This window comes from Oncorhynchus mykiss, chromosome 8, assembly GCF_013265735.2.
Source record: "Oncorhynchus mykiss isolate Arlee chromosome 8, USDA_OmykA_1.1, whole genome shotgun sequence".
Taxonomy (NCBI): Eukaryota; Metazoa; Chordata; class Actinopteri; order Salmoniformes; family Salmonidae; genus Oncorhynchus; species Oncorhynchus mykiss.
The window spans coordinates 13,456,688-13,481,174 of NC_048572.1; the positions used below are offsets into that span (position 1 = coordinate 13,456,688).

The 24,487-nt window shown below is 40.7% G+C and overlaps 1 protein-coding gene across 4 annotated transcripts; it reads left to right on the forward strand.

Moving 5' to 3' along the window:
• The first annotated feature begins 373 nt into the window (after nucleotides 1-373).
• rnf8 (ring finger protein 8, E3 ubiquitin protein ligase) lies at nucleotides 374-22,733 on the forward strand. 4 transcript variants are annotated; one of them, XM_021611595.2, is made up of 9 exons: nucleotides 374-712; nucleotides 12,793-12,921; nucleotides 13,007-13,455; nucleotides 13,908-14,121; nucleotides 18,046-18,135; nucleotides 18,220-18,309; nucleotides 18,440-18,547; nucleotides 21,848-22,059; nucleotides 22,277-22,733. In XM_021611595.2, exons 1-9 carry the CDS (start codon nucleotides 587-589, stop codon nucleotides 22,317-22,319), a joined length of 1,461 nt encoding a protein of 486 aa, XP_021467270.1. In that variant the 5' UTR covers nucleotides 374-586; the 3' UTR covers nucleotides 22,320-22,733. The 4 variants fall into 4 exon arrangements, with proteins under 4 accessions (XP_021467270.1, XP_021467269.1, XP_021467271.1 ...); XM_021611594.2 differs by having other exon boundaries at nucleotides 21,848-22,052; XM_021611596.2 differs by having other exon boundaries at nucleotides 21,848-22,052; nucleotides 22,282-22,733.
• Nucleotides 22,734-24,487: the final 1,754 nt, after the last annotated feature.

The following is a 24,487-nucleotide window of genomic DNA, read 5'->3' on the forward strand; positions in this document are numbered from 1 at the left end:
GTGTTACCTTTGACTTTTTAGGCCAATTGTTGCTAAATAGGTTTGATAATGTCAATGTGGACTTGATTGGATAGTAGCCGGGAGCTTGAGGTGTCTGATACTTCTGAGATGTGTTTATGCCATACATGCACTTTCATAATTGTTTGACGAGCAATTTATAGGTGGGCTGCGAGCTCGCGATCGACTTGTTGGAGCCCTTTTCCAGAACAATCAATGGTCCAGACATGAAGAAAAAGTTTTGTCGTCAATAGTTACCACAGCCACAAAGCTATAAACTCCGCCCAATTCTTAAAATGTAATATTAAACCTGACTTAACTTAACCGCACTTTTAACCTTATGCATAAACCTAACCTTAAATTGAGACAGAAAGCAAATGTTCGTTTTAATTCAGTTTTACGATGTAGTCAATGTGGACTTTGTGGCTTGGGTAAGTAGTGAAAACACAGCAAGTTTTGGAGTGAGGCATTGTGGGACTTTTTTTAATATAAGTCACGTGACTTATTTTCCTCTGAAGCTCTGTCACCCCCTAAGAAGGGGAAAACGAAACATATTTTGCTCAGCTATCTGGCTGTAATATGTTGTAAAATGGACCAAATAGAAAGCTCAAATTTCTCTACAGCCGAGGAAGATGAATCTGCGAAGAAATTAGTATGGTGTTTGACACGAGTCGGGAAAGATTTGGACTGGCTCCGCCTGTTCGAGAATACAGAGGTACAGTAATTAGCTAACGATAGTTAACTTAGCCGTTAGTAAATGTAGCTGCGAATCAAACATAAATGTTATATGTACATTTTGACTAGTTAGCTGTTTGGTGCTAAAGTTGAACCTCAACCTACTGGCTAGCTAGCTAACTAGAATGTTCGCTAAATCCCTCTTGAATGCGAAATGGTAGTCAAGGGCTGAGACCTGTTCAATATGCAAAGCCCTCTCTGTCACTCAAACTTATTCCAGCATCTGCCAGCTGGAAATACTAACGTAAACTCGTACATCGCCTTGGTCCGTACAATTGCCCTTATTTTAGCGCCCAAAAAATGTAATACTTCCAGATCAACTGTAATGTCAATACCATTGTAAAGCACAATTTCTCCCCTTTTCAACAAAATCAATTACATGACCTAAACGCTGCCTGTTTCTGCATAATTCAAGCAGGCAATGAGCCTGTCTTTTTAAAAATGGTGGGTGGGGAAGCGAAACTAATGCGTGACAGTGAGAAGAAGAGATGTCGTGTGGGGAAATGTCCAACTTATCACCTTATAGCCTCTAAAATGTAAATAAACGACTATAAAGAGTTTATATAATGTGTCATTACATACCTATTTGAAAGTTTGTTGAATTTGAATCGGGTCTTTAGGGCGGTGCTAAAGTGATCTTAGAAGTAAACAGCGTCTTTGAGAATGATGATCGCATGCAATGATGACGAAAAAAATGACTAGGTATCCCCCCCTTACCCCGTCACTGTCCAGTTCTTCTTTTTAAAGGATGAGAGAAGTGCTACACCTGGTGGAGAGAGATTGTAAGACCGAAATAGTTGCTTTATGCGTGCTGTACATTACGACATGGCATGTCAAGATGTAACGGAGGGTCAGTTTTGAACTTTTCTCCAATACTATAGAGCCATTACCATGTCGATCAACGCTTGAATAGAAACCTAGTTCACACCCCCGATTTTGAAGTCAACACAGTCGCCACAATCCCATTAGTTTTCTTTGTAGCCTCGTTTGAATGTTGCGGTTGCGCACATTTGTACGGAATGGGGTGAGTTTACGTTATATTTGCCAATGGGTGTGTACAGTGTAGGTTACCCTCTGAAGCATAGGTTACTCTAGCCTAGTACTGACAACGTTACTAGTTTTTAATTCATAAATTACACGTGCACACATTCGACATACTCACTTCCACACTCATCACATACGCTGCTACTGTTTATTGTCTATCCTGTTACAGATCTAACGTTGCCTCAATTTCCTCGTACACCTGCACATTGACTTGGTAACTTACTGGTTACATGTATATGTATATGTTAGCCAGGCTGTCATTGCTCATTGTGTATTTGTTCCTCGTGTTACTATACATGTTTTTTCTGTATTATTGTATTCTGAGCTGTTGAAGGGCCTGTAGGTAAGCACTTCACTGTTAGTATACACCTCTTTACGAAACATATTACAATTATATTTGATGTTTAGAGAATTTACTTTTTCAATGCTAGTAAAGGGTACTATAGTTATCACATTTCACATTGGATTTACTAACTACAAAATGTTGTTTAAGACGTGTTTGTTATTCTAATGCTGCTCTGCACACACAAGTTTAACATTTGGCAAGGTCCAACATTTTAAACCAACTCGGGAGTTCAAAGTTCCTCCATAAAAGCCTCTCCTCCATAGGGATAATTATGTAACGTTAGACATGTCATAAGACGCTTAGCACTTAATGACAAGCTTCCTCCATCTCCATGTTTGTCTTACATAATGATTAAACCATCCTGTTCCGGGAGGCAAAATATACAATTAGCTCTTAACAGTAGTAAAAATACTTTCAAGTACTACTTAAGTATTTTGGGGGGGATATCTGTACTTTACTTTACTATTTATATTTTTGACTACTTTTATTTCTACATTCCTGAAGAAAATTATGTACTTTTTACCCCATACATTTTCCCTGACACCCAATAGTACTCGTTACATTTTGAATGCTTAGCAGGATAGAAATCGTCCAATTTCCACTTATCGAGAGAACATCCCTACTGCCTCTGATCTGGCGGACTCACTAAACACAATTACTTTGTTTTTAAATGACAACCCTTACATACAGTACATGTCACCACCAGTGGTGATTGTAGCATGTAAATCTTGGTGAAGCAAAAAATAAATTTTAGATTCATGCCAGCAGTGGCGACCCGTTGTTCAAGGCAGGTGGGGCTCTGCTATGTTTTTTTCCCAAATGCAGTAAGAGGGCGAATTAACTCCTTCACTGCTAGACAAGGCTTCGCTGGTAGCAGGGTGTGTATTTGTGAATTTTTATTAGGATCTTCATTAGCTAATTACTTTACAAAACATTGAACAAATAGACAATTAAAATACCTGACAGGAATCACATTAACATTCAGTTGATGGTTTCTATTTCCTGTCCAGTCATATTGTTTATCGCATTAGAACTTAATTTTTTCTTTCTTGAAGGTGGCTTTACTTTCTGCCTGAGAAATATGGATTGGTAAAGAGCTCCATTCAGTTTTGGCTCTATATAAAACTGTAAAGGTGATTTGTCCTTGGGTTGTCTTAGATCGGGTATTCCCAAACGTGCAATGCCTGTCGTGGGTATGCCAAATAAAAATGAGACTTTTTTTTTCACATTTTCAAGCAGCCCATTTATATTTTCCAACGCGGCTATACATTTGGGTGAGGATTTTTTTTCTTGTCTGAGTAGCCTCGTTTCACTGCCAAAAATAAAATGAAACCATCGAGCGTTCAGCGAAATAACAACACAATGTCAAATACAGGTAGCCTTGTCAAATAATTAACATCCAATCACATTAACCGCTACTGTCTCGCCTTAATTCTACTTACTGTCCATATGTAGCCGCTGCTCATGTTCGTATCTGTACTGATGGCGCAAAACCCATAACAGGGAGACATAGTGGAGTGGTGACATGCATGCAAGCAGTTGCTCCCGACGCCACTTGGGTACACTGCAGCATCCCCCGAGAGGCTCTCTCTGCCAAGGGAATACCTGACAGCTTGAAAAACATTTTGGACACTACAGTGAAAATGGATAACTTTGTTGAAGCAAGGCCCCTGAACTCTTGTGTATTTTCTGCACTATGCAATGATATGGACAGCGACCATGTAACGCTTTTACAACATACAGAAGTGCGCTGGTCATCAAGAGCAAAGTATTGACTAACCATTTTCACTTGTCTGGCTGCTTGCATGATAACGAGTTTCTCATATGACTGGCCTATCTGGGTGAGGTTTTTCTCATCTGAACGATCTGAATCTAGGATTACAGAGACTCTCCGCAACTATTTTCAAGAGGTTTGAGCTATTCTCTGTCTGCAGTAACAAGGATAACACACAGGTCTTTCTATCATTGTATGATTTTTTTTGTGTGCAAATTAACTGAAGCTTACGACAATGTCAAATGTGATATAGCGAAGCACCTGAGTGAGTTGGGTGCGCAATTACGCAGGTACTTTCCCGAAACGGATTACTCAAACAACCGGATTCGTTATCCCTTTCATGCTCTGCCGCCAGTCCACTTACCGATATCTGAACAAGAGCGCCTCATCGAAATTGCAACAAGCTGTTCTGTGAAAATTGAATTTAACAGAAGCCACTGCCAGATTTCTGGATTGGGCTGCGCTCAGAGTATCCTGCGTTGGCAAATTGGCTGTTAAGACACTGATGCCCTTTGCAACCACAACCTATGTGAGAGTGGATTCTCAGCCCTCACTAGCATGACAACTAAATACAGGCACAGACTGTGTATGGAAAATTATTTAAGGCTGAGACTCCAATTATGTGCATCCTTTCAAGCACACCCTTCTCATTAAGTGAGTTATTCACAGTTTGATGAACAAATAACGTTTTATATGTAAGATGGCTAAATAAAGAGCAAAATTATTTATTATTATTTGTGTCTTGGTCCTATAAGAGCTCTTTGTCACTTCCCACGAGCCGGGTTGTGACATAAGAATGAGTTTATGTTTAATAAATGTATGTGTGTGGCAGGCTTACAATGGCAAAAAAAAAACATTTGAGTGCGCTGACCCAGATGCAGGAGGAGGTACGCAGCTGGAGTTTGAATGTTTGAAGGGGTACGGGATAGAGGTTGACCGATTAATTAGGGCCGATTTCAAGTTTTCATAACAATCGGACATCGGTATTTTTGGATGCCGATTCTGCAATTTTTTAAATGTAATTTATTTTTTACACCTTTATTTAACAAGGCAAGTCAGTTAAGAACACATTCTTATTTTCAATTACGGCCTAGGAACGGTGGGTTAACTGCCTTGTTCAGGGGCAGAACGACAGAATTTTTTCCTTGTCAGCTCGGGGATTCAATCTTGCAACCTTACGGTTAGCTAGTCCAACACTAACCACCTGCCTCACGAGGAGCCTGCCTGTTACGCGAATGCAGTAAGAAGCCAAGGTAAGTTGCTAGCTAGCATTAAACTTATAAAAAACAATCAATCAATCATCACTAGTTATAACTACACATGGTTGATGATATTACTAGTTTATCTAGTGTGTCCTATATAATCGATGCGGTGCGCATTCACGAAAAAGGACTGTCGTTGCTCCGTGTACCTAACCATAAACATCAATGCCTTTCTTAAAATCAATACACAGAAGTATATATTTTTTAAACCTGCATATTTAGCTAAAATAAACCCAGGTTAGCAGGCAATATTAACCAGGGGAAATTGTGTCACTTCTCTTGTGTTCATTGCACGCAGAGTCAGGGTATATGCAACAGTTTGGGCCGCCTGGCTCATTGCGAACTAATTTGCCAGAATTTTACGTAATTATGACATTACATTGAAGGTTGCGCAATGTAACAGGAATATTTAGACTTATGGATGCCACCCGTTGGATAAAATACGGAACAGTTCCGTATTTCACTGAAAGAATGAACTTCTTGTTTTCGAGATTATGGTTTCCGGAGTCGACCATATTAATGACCTAAGGCTCGTATTTCTGTGTGTCATTATGTTAAGTCTATGATTTGATAAAGCAGTCTGACTGAGCGATGGTAGGCACCAGCAGGCTCGTAAGCATTCATTCAAACAGCACTGTTGTGCGTTTTGCAAGCAGCTCTTCGCAATGCTTCAAGCATTGCGCTGTTTATGACTTCAAGCCTATCAACTCCCGAGATTAGGCTGGTGTAACCGATGTGAAATGGCTAGCTAGTTAGCGGGGTGCGTGCTAATAGTGTTTCAAACATCACTCGCTCTGAGACTTGGAGTGGTTGTTCCCTTGCTCTGCATGGGTAACGCTGCTTAACTTCTGGCGACTAGCAATCCCGGATCCGGGAGCGTAATCACAGCCTCAAACGAATTAGCATAACGCAGCGGACATAAATACCCCTAGAAACTTTTCCTATTCATGAAAATCGCAAATGAAATATATTCAAACACAAGCTTAGCCTTTTGTTAATCACACTGTCATCTCAGATTTCAAAATATGCGTTACAGCCAACGCTTGACAAGCATTTGTGTAAGTTTATCATGGCATAATGCTATGCTAGGCTCTGCTGGCAGCAGGCAACATTTTCATGAAAATAAGAAAAGCAACCAAATTAAATCATTTACCTTTGAAGAACTTCGGATGTTTTCACTCAGGAGACTCCCAGTTAGATAGCAAATGTTCCTTTTTTCCAAAAATATTAATTTTGTAGGCGAAATAGCTCCCGTTTGTTCATCATGCTTGGCTGAGAAATCGACCGGAAAATGCTACCACTACAACGCCTAACTTTTTTCCAAATTAGCTCCATAATATCGACAAACACGGCAAACGTTGTTTAGGATCAATCCTCAAGGTGTATATAGGTATATATATATATATATATATATATATATATATATTCGATAATATAGCCGTCGAAGCAATTGGTTTCTTATAAGAAGCGATTGGAAAAATGGCTACCTCAGTATTTTACGCAAGATTTTCTGCGGGAGACACCATGTGACCACTTGCTAAATATGGTCCCTTACGACTATTCTTCAATCGAAATGCGTAAAAAGACGTCACAATGCTGTAGACACCTTGGGGAATACGTGGAAAATGTAAGCTCATTCACAGCCATATAAGGAGTCATTGGCATGAGGCGGTTTCGAAAATTGCGGCACTTCCTGGTTGGATTTTTATCTGGGTTTTGCCTGTAACATCGGTTCTGTTGCACTCACAGACAATATCTTTGCCGTTTTGGAAACGTCAGTGTTTTCTTTCCAAAGCTGTCAATTATATGCATAGTCGAGCATCTTTTCGTGACAAAATATCTTGTTTAAAACGGGAACGTTTTTCATCCATAAATTAAAATAGCGCCCCCTAACACCAAGCGGTTAACCTCTTACCACTACTCCCCTACTATTTTAAATTTCTGCCTGAAGACATTCCCAAATCTAACTGCCTGTAGCTGAGGCCCAGAACCAAGGATATGCATATTCCTGTTTTCATTTGAAAGAAAACACTCTGAAGTTTGTGTAAATGTGAATTTAATGTAGGAGAATATAACACAATAGATCTGGTTTAGATAATACAATGGAAAAAAACATGTTTTTTTCTTATTGTTGTTTCGCCTTTTAAAATGAACAAGACAGAACAAACATTCAGATAGGATGATGGGGACAATTTCAGTGAAAAACATGAGGGCAACAGTATTTGTGCAAAGTTTTAGAATGATAACTTCCAAAATGAGTGTGCTACATGACATTTATCATGAAGTCACCCAGGTGACCCGTGAGTCACCCATGAAGTCACCCGTACTTATAGAATGCCCTTTGTATGCATGCTGGAAACCTGTTGTCAGACCATTACATGAGAAATAATCCTTGATTTCTACAGACACAACACAGGTAGCAAGCTTATATGGCGACTATTAGGACCAGTGAGTGAATGCAGATTTTTTTTTTATCCTTAGTGGAATAACCTTTGACTCTTTCCAGACTTCTGTGCACACCCCATACATCAAGCACTGAGGGATTGGGGTAGGTTTTTGGTTAGTTGTAACTCTAAGCAATTTGGCGTCAATATTATCTGTACCAGGAGAAAGAGACAACGGCATCCTTTCTACCTCTTCCGTTTATACTTGGTGAAATGTAAAACATGCGTTGCCTCTCCGTCATCATACAATCTTTTATTAGGGTATATGACATGGAGCCATCAGTTGGAATCATAGCATTCCTCAACTTGTCCACTTTGCCTGTAAAATATTAAAGTAGTTTGCGATGTCATGGTTTTGTTATGAATATACCCTCTGATTCAACAGAGGCAGACATGTTATAATTCCTACCCAGAATGGCCTTCAACATTCTCCATCCCCCCCCATCACACTTCATACATTTATTTTGTGCTGATCGAATCCCTTCTTTCCTTTTGTTTATCTGTTTATTTATCTTCTGCTGTTTTGGCATCATAACGTTGAATCATTTACATTTCTCAGCTCATCAATCCATGGGGCACCGTTTGACCTCGGTGCATTTTAGGGGCATGCTTATCAGCTATACTCAAATCATTTCATTAACTTGGTGACATTTCAGGATCATCCTTACAACACACTTCTAACCATTGCATATTCTTAATCTTATCCACAAATGAGTCCTGATTGAACCCTCTGTCGGACCATCGGTAGCTTGTTTTCCTAATGAGTGCAACCAAGTTATGATCACTACAACCTAGTGCCACTGATACAGCTTTAGAACAATGTTCAGCCATGTTAGTAAAAATGTGATCGATACAAGTTGATGATGTGATAACGGACCAATTAGTGAACCTTCTGGTTGGCAGAAGTTTTTTTTTTGTGTGTGTATCTGTACATGACTTTACTATAAATTTGTACAACTTTTTACTTCACTACATTCCTAATGAAAATAATGTACTTTTTACGCCATAAATTTTCCCTGACACCCAAAAGTACTTTTTACATGATGAATGCTTAGCATGGCAGGAAAATTATAAATCACGCACTTATCATGAGAACAGGGGGTCATCCCTACTGCCTCTGATCTGGCATACTCACTAAATATAAATGCATTGTTTGTAAATCATGTTGGAGTGTACCCCTGACTATCAGTACATTTTAAAAACAAGAAAATGGTGCCATCAGCTTTGCTTAATAAAAGGAATTTGAAATTAATTTGACTTTTGATACTTAAGTATATTTAGAACCTAATACTTTTAGACTTCTACTCAAGTATTTTACTGGGTGACTTACTTGAGTAACTTTCTATTTAGGTATCAATACTTTACTCAGGTATGGCAATTGGGTACTTTTTCCACCCCTGCTGTTGGAAATGTCATAACTTGGGTCAGGTTACATACATTGGCAACAGAAATATGTTTCTTATTTGACAGTTGGTGTTAAACATGTTTTATATTCATTTCTCCCAAAAAATATATTTACCTATTTTCATATCTTATCCAACATTTTGCATATCACATCAGCACTAGGTGCCCTAAAGCAGCAACCAACTAGTATATGTTTCTAATGTGGTGTTAGGTTCTTATTTTTCAGAGTAAATAACTCAGACACTAGAGAAGCTTTAACCAAGTTTAATTCTTCCCAACGGTTCTGTACAGCTGTAATCGGACAGCAAAACATTTCTCACTTCACAGTTATACATCCTACTTAAAACACTCCTCCTTCTCCAATCCTTACAGTTTATGGCTCCACAGGAAGCTAATGAAGAGGGTAACAGGATAACAAACCTTTAATACTGCCTTAACCTCTAGGGTTTGTGGGACACTAGCGTCCCAGCTGGCCAACATCCAGTGAGATTGCAGAGCGTCAAATACAGAAATATTCATGATAAAAATTCAGAAAAGATACAACTATTTTACATAGGTTTAAAGATGAACTTCTTGTGAATCCAACCACGGTGTCAGATTTTTAAAATGCTTTACGGCGAAAGCATACCTTACGATTTATTTGAGGACATCGCCCAGCAGACAAATCATTACAAACAGTAACCAGCCAAGTAGAAGAGTTACACAAGTCAGAAATAGAGAAGATGAATCACTTGCCTTTGATCTTCATATGGTTGCACTCAGAAGACATTCATTTATTCAATAAATGTTACATTTGTTCGATAAAGTCTCTCTTTATATCCAAAAACCTCCGTTTTCTTCAGTAATCCACAGGCTCAAACGCAGTCACAACAGGCAGACAAAAAAATCCAAGTTGTATCCGTAAAGTTCATAACATGTCAACCGATGTTTATATTCAATCCTCTGGTTGTTTTTACCGGGCAATAACGTCGTCAATATAAAAAGTGAACCAGAAAGGCACTCTCTCGGTCGCGCGCATGAAAAAGCTCTGACACAGCAGAGTCCACTCATTCAGACTGCTCTTAATCCCTAATTTTTCAGAATACAAGCCTGAAACAATTTCTAAAGACTGTTGACATCTAGTGGAAGGCATAGGGACTGCAATTTGAGTCCTAAGTCAATGGATACTGTAATGGCATTGAATAGAAAACAACAATTTTTTCTCAGGTGTTCGCCTGCCAAATCAGTTCTGTTATACTCAGACACTATTTTAACAGTTTTGGAAACTTTAGAGTTTTCTAACAAAATGTACCAATTATATGCATATCCCATCTTCTGGGCCTGAATAGAAGGTAGTTTAATTTGGGCACGCTTTTCATCCAAAATTCCAAATGCTGCCCTCTACCCTAGAGAAGTTAAACAAATGGATTTTCTACTGACAATTGAGATGTACAAACTATGGCATAAGGGGTCGAGTGAATAAGAGGCCATCTGTAATTTCGGTTAAGACAATAAGCGAGCTAGGACCAATGTAGTCAATAAGTGTTCAGCACTTATAATTTGTTGCACTACATTCATAGGGGGAGGCACATGGGCTACTGACAGCTTACTACACAACATAAACAAGGTTGAATCATGACGTCAGTGATCTTCAGGCCGGCGCTCTAGAAAGAGGCCCGATTTGGAGCTCTCCCACCCCCAGAGTTCCCAGTTGGCTTAAACTCACCGAAGTCTGGAGATTTTAAAATTCTGAGTTTCCAATTGTTTTGAACGCGGCAGAAGTCATGCTGGATTGACAGCATGGCCAATGTATTCAACCTTTTATGGCCAATGGTGTTGAATGGTTTTTATTTTAAATTTAGAAAAGAGAGCCTTTAACCCAGACTTGGACCACACACCCCCACCACTGAATAGCAGGCTAGTGATTTGCTTTGCAACGCTTGCAGTTAGCCACTGATTCCTTCCACTCATTGTTGAATTTGCGATTTCCAGCTTGTTGTGTAATGTTTATGGCCGATGAGCACTGATACATTTTATCTGTAATTTCTCTTCATATGACAAGGATTGAAAAGGATTTGCCAGTAGATTGTCCACTTGAGTCATGATGACTGCTTGTCTAGCTTGCTAGCTAAATTTTTAGAAGTGTGAGGTTGGACATCAGTCTAATCAAGGCTACGGTAGGTATAAACTGAATTGGTGTAATTTTATCTGTGGCCAATGACCTTGAGTCTTCTTGGATGTGCACTTCTAATGTAACTCTATGGCAGCACTCAAGGGGCTTGAATTTTTGAGCTCTACCTGTAGATTTTGCGGTGAGGTAATGTCCCTAATGAGTGACAGAATACTGAGCCAATCACAGCGCAACTAGAGAACATTACCAACCCTTACGCTCCATATTTTCCGCTTGCTGCTCCACCACAAGCACGGAGCTAGGTTGAAACTAGAGGTCGACAGATTATGATTTTTTTCAACGCCGATACTGATTTTTATTTTATTTATTTGTAATAATGACAATTACAACAATACTGAATGAACACTTATTTTAACTTAATATAATACATCAATGAAATCAATTCAGCCTCAAATAAATAATGAAACATGTTCAATTTGGTTTAAAAAATGCAAAAACAAAGTGCTGGAGAAGAGAGTAAAAGTGCAATATGTGCTATGTAAGAAAGCTAACGTTTCAGTTCCTTGCTCAGAACATGAGAACATATGAAAGCTGGTGGTTCCTTTTAACAAGAGTCTTCAATATTCCCAGGTAAGAAGTTTTAGGTTGTAGTTATTATAGGACTATTTCTCTCTATACCATTTGTATTTCATTAACCTTTGACTATTGGATGTTCTTATAGGCACTTTAGTATTGCCAGTGTAACAGTATAGCTTCTGTCCCTCTCCTCGCTCCTTCCTGGGCTCGAACCAGCAACACAACGACAACAGCCACCATCAAAGCAGCGTTACCCATGCAGAGCAAGGGGAACAACTACTAGAAGGCTCAGAGCAAGTGACATTTGAAACGCTAATAGCGCGCGCTAACTAGCTAGCCATTTCACTTCGGTTACACCAGCCTCATCTCGGGAGTTGATAGGCTTGAAGTCATAAACAGTGCAATGCTTGACGCACAACGAAGAGCTGCTGGCAAAACACACAAAAGTGCTGTTAGAATGAATGTTTACGCACCTTCTTCTGCTTACCACCACTCAGTCAGATGCTTGTATGCTCAGTCAGATTATATGCAACGCAGGAAACGCTAGATAATATCTAGTAATATCATCAACCATGTGTAGTTAACTAGTGATTATGATTTGATTGTTTTTTATAAGATAAGTTTAATGCTAGCTAGCAACTTACCTTGGCTTACTGCATTCCCGTAACAGGCAGTCTCCTTGTGGAGTGCAACGAGAGAGAGGCAGGTCGTTATTGCGTTGGACTAGTTAACTGTAAGGTTGCAAGACCGGATCGGCCATTCCGATTAATCGGTCGACCTCTAGTTGAAACACCTGCATTTTGGAGATGCTTTACTCAAGAAAAAGAGACCATTTTTGTATGTGGCTTTACATTGTTTGTAACATCAGTTCACATCTATTAATGCCAAAATAACATACAAAACTGGCCCGACCTGCCCTGAATGACGGGTCGCCACACAACATGTTACATAGAATAAGATCACTAGAACATTTCTCTATCATACAGAGAACTATGGACTCTTATTCTGCTCTATGCAAATAAATATTATTGTAAACATTATGCAAAAAAAGTATAACGCGCTACTGTGTGACAATTTCCTAAACCCCATTCTTGTCTCAGGTCACAATTGGACGTGGCTTAAATGTCACTCACCAGCTCGTGTCCCCAAGCTGCCCCCTAATGATATCCAGAATGCACTGTATGTTCAAGCAACGAGACGGCGGCCAATGGACGGTGACCGATAAGAAGGTACAGCTTCTCCATATATCCAATTTTAAAATAAATAGTTTTATTATAAAAAAAAAAGGTGTAAGCAGTTTATTCTTTTTTTCAGAGCCTTAATGGTGTGTGGGTGAACGGAGAACGAATTCCTGTGGACAAAGCTCACCTGCTGAGGCTTGGGGACTCGATAAAGTTGGGGGTGCCCATCGTCGGCACCAAAGTGGAGTATGAGTACATACTGGTTCGGCAGCGCCTCGAGGACATCAAACCCTACCTAGTGACGGGACCAAGTGAAGGGGCCTGCGCCACATCCAGAATCAAGAAGACGAAGAGGAAATTTAACTCTGAACTGGAGCCTTCAACCTCCTCTAAATCCAAGCTCTACCGCCACTCTGCCACAGACAAGTCCCAGGGCCAGCCCTACCCCACAGACGAGCCCCGGGACAAGCCAGGGACCAGGGTACGTGAGGAGGCCGGGCCCAGCATGCGGCAGCATCGGCGACTGGACTCGCCTCTAGAGAGACCCAGCAGTCCTAGCAGGAGTCTGTCCAGCCTGCAAATGTACGTCTGTGTCTCCTACTGCTACATTTATAACATATTGGGCAGGTTCTATATAAAAGACAATATGTCCCTTTCTCAATTGTCTAGAAATCAGTCCTCCTTTCCTTGTCAGCACTGATTGGAAAAGACTTGACAGGTGGAACAATATGATGGAAGCTCATCATTAGGCTGGCTTTCACCAGGTCTATTATTTTGATCAGCAAAGAGTTGCAAAATTCTGGTAACTTTTCCAGAAATCCTGTTAGGAAGATTTCTGGAGTCAGTAAGGAATAAGCAGGAAATCCGGATCCTCCGACCAGTATTTCTGAAAAACCTGGGAGATTGTGAAAGTTAGCAAAATCTTGCAACCCTAGATCAGCACGAGGAAAGGAGGACAGATTTGCAGAAAAAGCCAGGTGTTCTCATTATTAACATCCAACCTGATAAACAAAAATGTACTGATTGGCTGCTAGGTACAGCCAGAACATGCTGGTGCTGCGGGAGCGGATGAACTTCACCCAGCGGCAGGTGGAGGCCCTGGAGGCTGAGGGGGGGAGACAGCGGGATGACCCCCACCGGGAGGAGCAGGTGAGGGAGCTGCAGAGCCAGCTGGAGATGCTGAGGGGCCAGCTGCACAGGATGGAGATGTTGGAGAGGTCCATCAGCGAGACAGAGAACCGCCTGGAGGTGAGCCTCAGTAAGGGGATATCAGGGATTCATCCAGAATTTCTGCTTTTTATAAGATTATCCTCCAGTCACATAACATTTACAGACCTATACCCCGTTGCTAGCCTATTCTTTGTTGTTGTTGTGATCACAGTGCCTTCAGAAAGTATTCATACACCTTGACTTATTCCACATGTTGTTACAGCCTGAATTCAAAATGGATTGAATAGTTTTTCCTCCCTCACCCATCTACACACAGTAGCCCACAATGACAAAGTAAAAACATGTTTTTAGAAATAGTATTACATGTATATTGAAAATGAAATGCATAAATATGCCATTTACATAAATAGTCACAGCCCTCATTCAATACTTTGTAGAAGCACCTTTTTTGGAGGCGATTACAGCTTTCAGCTTTGCACATTTGGGGATTTTCGCACTGTCTGTTAAGTTAAATGGGGAGTGGCAATGAACAGCACTCTTCAAGTCTTCCAATGGGATTCAAGTCTGGGCTTTTTGCTGGGCCACTGTTCTGAAGCCATTCCGGCATTGGGGTTATTGTCCTGTTGGAACGTGAATCTTCGACACCTTGACCCCCCCCCCCCCCCCCCCCCCCCCCTCCCCTCTGTAGCAGCTTCTCATCAAGGATTTGCCTTTATTTGGCTCCATTCATTGTTCCCTCTGTCTTTACCAGTCTCCCAGACCCTGTTGCTGAAAAGCATCCCCATAGAATGATGTTGCCACTACCATGCTTCACGGTAGGGATGGTGTTAGACAGGTGATAAGCTGTGCTTGGTTTTCTCCAGACATAGCGCTTTGCAGTCAGGCCAAAGAGATACATTTAAAAAAAATAAAAAAATGTTTTTAAATATATATATATATATATATATTTTTACCCCCTTTTCGCCCCAATTTCGTGGTATCCAATTGTTAGTAGTTACGATCTTGTCTCATCGCTACAACTCCCGTACGGGCTCGGGAGAGACTAAGGTCGAAAGCCATGCGTCCTCCGAAACACAACCTAACCAAGCTGCACTGCTTCTTAACACAGCGTGCCGGTCACGGCCGGCGCGAACACAGTCTCTGGTGGCACAGCTAGCACTGCGATGCAGTGCCCTAGACCACTGCGCCACCCGGGAATCCCAAAGAGATACATCTCAGCCAAGGAACTTTGTAGTTTTTTTAGTGGTCATTGTGTTCTTGGTCACCTCCCTGATCAAGGTCCTTGCCTGGTTGCTAGTACTGAGCGATCAACTGAAATGTCTAATTTCTCGGGTTTTAAACAACTAATTGTTTTATTTCTGTGAATTCCATTTTGTTCAGGTTTTTTTTCTGTGAGCTCAATGTGCACATTGCACAGTTTCTCTAGAGATAAATCATATCCAGACTGAACTATGCGATGAGGTAGGGAGCTTGTTTCCAACAGGCCAATATTCTACATGGATTAGATTCAACTTTGTCATTGTACAAGTACAGTACAAAGAAATGCAATTAGCATCTGACCAGAAGTGCAAGTATAAGAATGCAAAAAATGTACAAGTGAAACAATTAAATACAATGTATGTTAAGTGGGATGTATAAATGTGCAATGAAGGCAAATGGCAAGTCTAAATGTGCTATGACGGCAAATTGAAAGTGCAAGGAGGCATTCAACTGAAATGCAGGAATAGCAGCAATGAGGTTACCGAGGTATTGTTTTTATTCTGTGTTACAGCATTCAACCCACATAATGCATAGTGCATTTTTTAAATTGAAACCAAAAACCTTGATCTATGTTATTTTTTTATCTAACTGAAACAAACCTCAAAGGACATTGCTCAGCACTACCAGTTGCACAGTTTGGTCTGACGGCCAGCTCTAGGCAGAGTCTGGGTAGTTCCATAATTTTTCAAGTTACCAATGATGGAAACCACTGAGCTCTTAAATGTTCATTACTCTAGAAATTTGTTTTCTTCCCTTTCCCAGTTATACAGCACCAGTCAAAAGTTTGGACACACCTACTCATTCCAGGGTTTTTCTTTTGTTTACTATATTGTAGAATAATAGTGACGGCATCAAAACTATTAAGAAACACATATGGAATCCATGTAGTAACCAAAAGTGTTAAACAAATCAAAATACATTTGAGATTCTTCAAAGTAGCCATCCTTTGCCTTGATGACAGCTCATTGGGTAGTCACCTGTAATGCATTTCTATTAACAGTTGTGCCTTGTTAATTTGTGGAATTTCTTTCCTTAATGCATTTGAGCCAATCAGTTATTGTGACAAGGTAGTGTTGGTATGCAGAAGATAGCCCTAAAGGACCAAGTCCATATGGCAAGAACAGCTCAAATAAGCAAAGAGAAACGGCAGTCCTTTACTTTAAGACATGAATGTCCGTCAATCCAGAAAATTAAGAACTTTGAAAGTTTCTTCAAGTGCAGTCGCAAGAACCAAGCGCTATGATGAAACTGGCTCTCATGAGGACCGCCACAGGAAAATAATACCCAGCATTACCTCTGCTGCAGAGGAAAAGTTAATTAGTTACTAGCCTCAAATCTTTAATTAACTGCACTTTTAGATTGCAGCCAAAATAAATGCTTCAGCGTTCAAGTAACAGACTCGTCTCAATATCAACTGTTCAGATGACACTGTGAATCAGGCCTTTATGGTTGAATTGCTGCACAGAAACTACTAGTAAGGGACACCAATAAGAATAAGAGACTTGCTTGGGCCAAGAAACACGAGCTATGGACATTAGACCGGTGGAAATCTGTCCTTTGGTTTGACTCCAAATTTGAGATTTTTGTTTCCAACCACTGTGTCTTTGTGACGCGCAGTAGGTGAATGGATGATCTATGCATGTGTGGTTCCCATGGTGAATTATGGAGGTGTGGGGGAAGCAAGGGGTGCCTTGCTGGTGACACTGATTTATTTAGAATTCAACAGGACATTGACCCAAAACACACCAGGCTGTGTAAGGTCTATTTGATCAAGAAAGAAAGGGATAGAGTGCTGCATCAGATGACCTGGCCTCCACAATCACTTGACCTCAACCCAAATTATGTTTTTTTTTGTTTGTTTTTTTCCCCCCAATGAAACGGAATAAAGTTTATTCGTGGGTTGGGATGAGTTGGACTGCAGAATGAAGGAAAAGCAGCCAACAAGTGCTCAGCATATTTGGAAACTCCTTCAAGACTGAAAAAGCATTCCTCATGAAGCTGGTTAAACAAATCAAAATATTTTAGATTTGTCAAATAGCCACCCTTTGCACTATCTATGCCTTTTTGGTTGATACATGATTCCATATGTGTTATTTCATAGTTTTGATGTCTTCACTATTGTTCTACATTGTAGAAAATAGTAAAAATAAAGAAAACCCCTCTAAATGAGTATGTGTGTTCAAACTTTAGACTGGTCCTGTATGCCTCATTACAAGAGAGCTATGGACAGTTCCTTGGACTTCATTGGTATAGTTTCTGCTCTGACATGCACTTTCAACTGTGGGACCTTTATAGACAGGTGTGTTTCTTTCTAAATCTTGTCCCAACAATTGAATTGGCCACAGGTTGTAGCGACAGCTCAAGGATGATTTGGATTTTCATAGCAAAGAGGTATGAATACTTACTGTATGTAAATTAGATTTCTGCATTTTCAATAACTTTGCTAAAATGTCAACAACCACAAAACACTCATTTATGAGGTATTGTGTGTAGATGGGCGAAAGAGAACAAACATTTAATCCATTTTGAATTCAGGCTGTAACGACAATGTCGATTTAGTCAAGGGTTATGAATAAGTTCTGAAGGCACTGTATATATTATACGACTCTGACAAGACCTTTCAGGACGAATCTTACACAAACGTATTTGAGTGTATAGTAGAGCAAATATGTATTTGATAATGATCAAGGTGTGCTCCAGAACGATGACTCTTAACACTGGCAAATGTTTGTTGTTTTAAAGGTGCAAAAAACACAGCATGAAGAGGAGGGTTTAAAAAAACAGTTGGAGGAGAAGGATTTGAAAAAGCAGCTGGAGGAGGCATTGCAAGAGGTAAACAACATTAAGCTCTTGTATTAAATGCCTGACACAATTGTATTTGTGTAACCAATCTTGAATCTGTTACAATCGATATAGCAAAGAAAAGTCATAGAGGAACTTGCACTCTCTCGACAAGGCTTCGAGGACGTCCTCAAGGCCAAAGACAAAGAGCTGGAGGTGACAAAGGTAAGCTACCTTCAGCGTGACTTCCTCACTCAATTGAATTTCCTAACTCGTTTGAATGAAATTGTCTTCACTTGACATGCCTGGATTAAAATAAATTGGTGAGGTTTCAAACCAATGTGTTGTCTTGCAGGAAGAGAAGGAGAGGGCGAGAACTCAAAAGGAGGAGGTGGTAACACAAATGACGGAGGTGCTGGAGAACGAACTTCAATGCATCATTTGTTCTGAGCTCTTCATTAGGGTAAATATTTTGACCATTTTATGGAGTTCCCATTGGATATCAATAAGTCTCATGTACAGTTAAGTTTACATCTCTGTCTGGGAGTATAGCTACTAACTGGAAGACTCTGTACTGTAATCTCAATCTCTAATTCCAATGTTATCACAACGAAAGGTTACGGTAAAGGCCCAATGCGGCTGTTTTTATCTCAATATCAAATCATTTTTATCTGTTATTGGCAGAGAGGCTTGGAACTCTTTATTCTTTTATGTCACCGGACAAGCCAGAACTCCACCCGTTTAAACCTCCTGATTTTAAAACAATATACACTGCTCAAAAAAATAAAGCAAACACTTAAACAACACAATGTAACTCCAAGTCAATCACACTTCTGTGAAATCAAACTGTCCACGTAGGAAAGCAACACTGATTGACAAATTTCACATGCTGTTGTGCAAATGGAATAGACAACAGGTGGAAATTATAGGCAATTAGCAAGACACCCCCAATAAAGGAGTGGTTCTGCAGGTGGTGACCACAGACCACTTCTCAGTTCCTATGCTTCCTGGCTGATGTTTTGGTCACTTTTGAATGCGGTGCTTCCACTCTAGTGGTAGTATGAGACTGAGTCTAGAACCCACACAAGTGGCTCAGGTAGTGCAGCTCATCCAGGATGGCACATCAATGCGAGCTGTGGCAAGAAGGTTTGCTGTGTCTGTCAGCGTAGTGTCCAGAGCATGGAGGCGCTACCAGGAGACAGGCCAGTACATCAGGAGACGTGGAGGAGGCCGTAGGAGGGCAACAACCCAGCAGCAGGACCGCTACCTCTGCCTTTGTGCAAGGAGGAGCACTGCCAGAGCCCTGCAAAATGACCTCCAGCAGGCCACAAATGTGCATGTGTCTGCTCAAACGGTCAGAAACAGACTCCATGAGGGTGGTATGAGGGCCTGACGTCCACAGGTGGGGGTTGTGCTTACAGCCCAATACCGTGCAGGACGTTTTGCATTTGCCAGAGAACACCAAGATTGTCAAATTCGCCACTGGTGCCCTGTGCTCTTCACAAATGAAAGCAGGTTCACACTGAGCACATGTGACAGAGTCTGGAGACGCCGTGGAGAACGTTCTGCTGCCTGCAACATCCTCCAGCATGACCGGTTTGGCGGTGGGTCAGTCATGGTGTGGGGTGGCATTTCTTTGGGGGGCCGCACAGCCCTCCATGTGCTCGCCAGAGGTAGCCTGACTGCCATTAGGTACCCAGATGAGATCCTCAGACCCCTTGTGAGACCATATGCTGGTGCGGTTGGCCCTGGGTTCCTCCTAATGCAAGACAATGCTAGACCTCATGTGGCTGGAGTGTGTCAGCAGTTCCTGCAAGAGGAAGGCATTGATGCTATGGACTGGCCCGGGCCGTTCCCCAGACCTGAATCCATTTGAGCACATCTGGGACATCATGTCTCGCTCCATCCACCAATGCCACGTTGCACCACAGACTGTCCAGGAGTTGGCGGATGCTTTAGTCCAGGTCTGGGAGGAGATCCCTCAGGAGACCATCCGCCACCTCATCAGGAGCATGCCCAGGCATTGTAGGGAGGTCATACAGGCACGTGGAGGCCACACACACTACTGAGCCTCATTTTGACTTGTTTTAAGGACATTACATCAACGTTGGATCAGCCTGTAGTGTGGTTTTCCACTTTAATTTTGAGTGTGACTCCAAATCCAGACCTCCATGGGTTGATAAATTTGATTTCCATTGATAATTTGTGATTTTGTTGTCACCACATTCAACTATGTAAAGAAAAAAGTATTTTTTTAAGAATAATTCATTCATTCAGATCTAGGATGTTATTTTAGTGTTCCCTTTATTTTTTTGAGCAGTCTATATATATATATAATGATTACTGAACCTTTATTTAACTAGGCAAGTCAGTTAAGAACAAATTCTTATTTACAATGACAGCCTACCCCGGTCAAACTCTGATGACGCTGGGCCAATTGTGCGCCACTGAGATGCAACACTGAGATGCAGTGCCTTAGACCGCTGATCTACCTTTCAAGTCTCTATGAAAATGCTATTTTTGTTACAATGTAACCAGATCAATGCACATCCACTAATAATGACCTACTTCTTGTAGCAGGCATTCTAGAAAATGTACATAGGTCTCATAATAAATCTATTAAGTAAAAGCCCATGTGCTAGTGAGTAGCCAGCTGATCTTTAATATTTAGTCTTGGCAACTTGGATCTATTTGCTTGATAATAAGGTAGGACAGTTGAACTGTTATGAATACACCCTCCTGTCCATCTTCAACTGTTTGAACAACACAGCCTGTTCACTTTAAGATATTGAAATCAAGTGGCTTACCTAGTAAAGAAGATACTTATTTCTCAGAATGAGAACAAGTTGCCAATTCATCATTTAAATGTGTTTTATGCTCATTGCACATTTTTATAAAACAGACTAGACAGCTAGCACATAATTCTGTCTAAAATTCTGCTAGCAGTACTGCAATGCCGCACACGACAAACTGAGCAATCGTGTTCATTGATACTCTTGGTTTAGTAGGGTCCGCTTTGTTCTACATTTTGGGAGTTGAAACACAACCTTTCTAACTATCTTTTTTTCTTTTTCTTAACTGTTACAGTAAAATGTCAAAGCATTTTGGTGTCCATATGAACTATTTTGTTGGATCAAACCTCCAATGCAAATAGTTAGGGGATTGGCAGTGAGGCCGTTTATCTACTTCCCCAGATTCAGATGAACTCGTGGATACCATTTTTATTTCTCTGTGTGAGGTTTGAAGGTCGTTGCTAACTTGCGCTAGCGCAATGACTGGAAGTCTATGGTAACGCTAGTTAGCCTTGGCTCGCAAAAACTACCTCTAACTTACGTCATACTGGACACAGACATAGAAATGGTATCCACGAGTTCACCTGACTCTGAGGAAGTGCAAAAATCCCAATGTATCCCTTACACTTCTTGTTGTCAGAGAGGAAGAAGGTCATCTTTCATCATTGTTGTGAGTGGCAGGGCAAGGGGCTTGGTGTCCGCAAGTGGGAAAGTGCACACAGCACAGAAGGAGCTAACGATATGAGACCAAAAAAACACAGAACACTCTTAAATAAAAAAATACAATACAGGCATTTGGAAATCACGCTAAAACCTTCATTTGATATATCGCCTAGCCCTATTTTTAACCAGAAAATATCACTTTTACAGTATAATATGATACAAGCCACAGGTAAAACGAAATTTTGAATGCTGTAAGCCTTTAATCCGAGCTGTTTGGTTTCGATCTTTCGTTCATATATCCCCTACAGGCGGTGACCCTTAACTGCGCCCACAGCTTCTGCCTGCACTGCATCAGTGAGTGGCGCAAGCGGAAGGACGAGTGCCCCATCTGCCGGCAGGCCATCCTCTCTCAGACCCGGTCGCTGGTGCTGGACAACTGCATCGATCGCATGGTGGAGCAGCTCAGCCCAGACATGAAGCAGAGACGCCTGGTGCTCATCACTGAGAGGAAAGGTGAGAGGTGCGTTCACCCCACTCCTAAGTTTGTGGAAGTTGTTGAGGGAAGCCTTGGAATTCATGGGTAAAGATGTGGCGGATAGATGGAAGGACGGATGGATGGATGTTTGTGTGATAAGTCAAATCAAAGTAAGTTAACAAGTGTGCCTTACCGAACACGACCCAGGTCAGTGGGTCTGAAGGGCTCTCATGGTACCTTCTACTACTGTCTCTCCACACAGCCCAGCCAGAGGAGGTGATGGTGATCCACGACGACGACAGTAGTAGTAGTAGCAGTAGCAGCAGCAGTAGCAGCAGCAGTAGTAGCAGCAGTAACAGTGACCTCTTCATGGATAGCTTCAGCTCCGTCATCTCCCTGGAAGGGAGCGTCATTTGGAGCTCTAGCCCTGCATCTTATATCAGTGGTGATTCAGATGTAGACAATGTCGATCTTTAGCCAATTTGACGTTGGGTGTTTCACGTGACTTTTTTTCTTTTTCTGTTACACGCATTGTCCTGTAAGGTTGTCAGAGACGGCCGTGGAGAGTGCAGAGGAAAAAGCCCGTCCTTGACAGGAAACTAAGGCACTCAATATTGTACAATAAATGACGTTAGTGTTCATATATTTGGTAACAATGTCTTATTTTTTTTGTGTTCATTTATTTTCCCATTGAAACGGAATAAAGTTTCTTCATTCATTTGACGTGTCACAAAATGTCTGCACAGAAATGGACACAAGGTGGCGCCAGTAAAAACAATACTATTTTTGTGGGTGTGAAACTGGTTTATCTATCTATCTTTTTATAAATTCCACTTCTCAAATCACACCTTCCACCTACTCTTTGGCAATTTACACACTGCCCCATTGCCTAGCAACTAATGCAATGGCTCCTGCCATGGAGGAAAATGGTTAAGTGTGATTGTGCCACCATCCCAACAATAATGCAGGAAATACTGCTGGCACTCTGCATGGATAAACAGATGAGTGGTGTTTCTCTCTGTGCTGGGTTTTGAATTCCCTTACACGAGGATCTTTGAAGATGTTAAGACAATTTACAGTGCTTTCAGAAAGTATTCACACCCTTTCACTTTTTCCAAATGTGGGATTAAAATGGATTTAATTGTTTTTTTGTCAATGATCTTCAAAAAAAATACTCTTGTCAAAGTGGAATTCTATTTTTTTTTTTCATTAAACAGGAAATAAATATTAGATAAGTATTCAACCCCCTGAGTCAATGTTAGAATCACCTTTGTCAGCAATTACAGCTTTGAGTCTTTCTGGGTAAGTCTAAGCACATTGCACACTAGATTTGTACAATATATATCCGTTCTTTTATAAACAAATCATAAAGTTGTTTGTTGAGCATTGCTAGACAGCCATTTTCAAGTCTTGCGATAGATTTTCAAGCCAATTTAAGTTAACTGTATCTAGGCCACTCAGGACCCTTGAATGTGATCTTGGTAAGCAACACCAGTGTGTATTTGGCCTTGTGCTTTAGGCTATTGTCCTGCTGAAAGGTGAATTTGTCTCCCTGTGTCTGTTGGAAAGCAGGCTGAACTAGGTTACCCTCTAGGATTTTGCCTGTGCTTAGCGCTTTTACCTTTTTATCAACAAAAAAAAAAACTCCCAAGTCCTTACCAATGGCAAGCATACTGATAACATGATGCAGCCACCACCATTCTTGAATATTTTAAGTGGTACTCTGTCATGTGTTGGCTTTGCCCCAAACAATGCTTTGTAGTCAGGACAAAAAGTTAATTTCTTTGCCACTTTTTTTTTGTAGTATTACTATAGTGTCTTATTGAAAACAGGATGTGTGTTTTGGAATATTTTTATTCTGTACAGGCTTCCTTTTCACTGTAATTTTGTTAGTTTTGTGGAATAACTACAATATTGTTGATCCATTCTCTGTTATTGCCCATCACAGCCATTAAACTCTTAACTGTTTTAAAGTCACCATTGGCCTCATGGTAAGGTCCCTGAGCAGTTTCCTTCCTCTCTGGCAGCTGCGTTGGGAAGGACGCCTGTATCTTTAGTGACAGGGTGTATTGATACACCAGTGTACAATTTAACTGCACCATGCTCAAATGGATATTAAAATGTTTTTTTTTACCCATCTAACGATTCTTTGCAAACCATAGGAAAACCTCCCTGGTCTTTGTGGTTGAATCTGTGCTTGAAATTCACTGCTTGACTTAGGGAGCTTAAAATTCTGAATGTGGGGTACAGAGAGGGGTTAGTCATTTCAAGATAAACACTTGCGCACGGTGAGTCCATGCAACTTATGGGCATAGTTAAGCATATTTTTACTTGTGAATTTATTTAGTCTTGCTGTAAAAAGGTTGAATATTTAATGACTTGAGACATTTCAGCTTTTCTTTTTGAATTTAATTGGTAAACATTTCTAAAAACAATTTCACTTTGACATTGAGGTATTTATGTCACTGATCTA

Excerpts from the sequence above, each read along its gene's own strand:
- rnf8 (XM_021611594.2), top strand. The coding sequence starts at position 587 with ATGGACCAAATAGAAAGCTCAAATTTCTCTACAGCCGAGGAAGATGAA. Across the intron at positions 713-12,792 it reads GCCTGTTCGAGAATACAGAG|GTCACAATTGGACGTGGCTT; the intron begins GTACAGTAATTA and ends TTCTTGTCTCAG. Across the intron at positions 18,548-21,847 it reads GTTCTGAGCTCTTCATTAGG|GCGGTGACCCTTAACTGCGC; the intron begins GTAAATATTTTG and ends TATCCCCTACAG.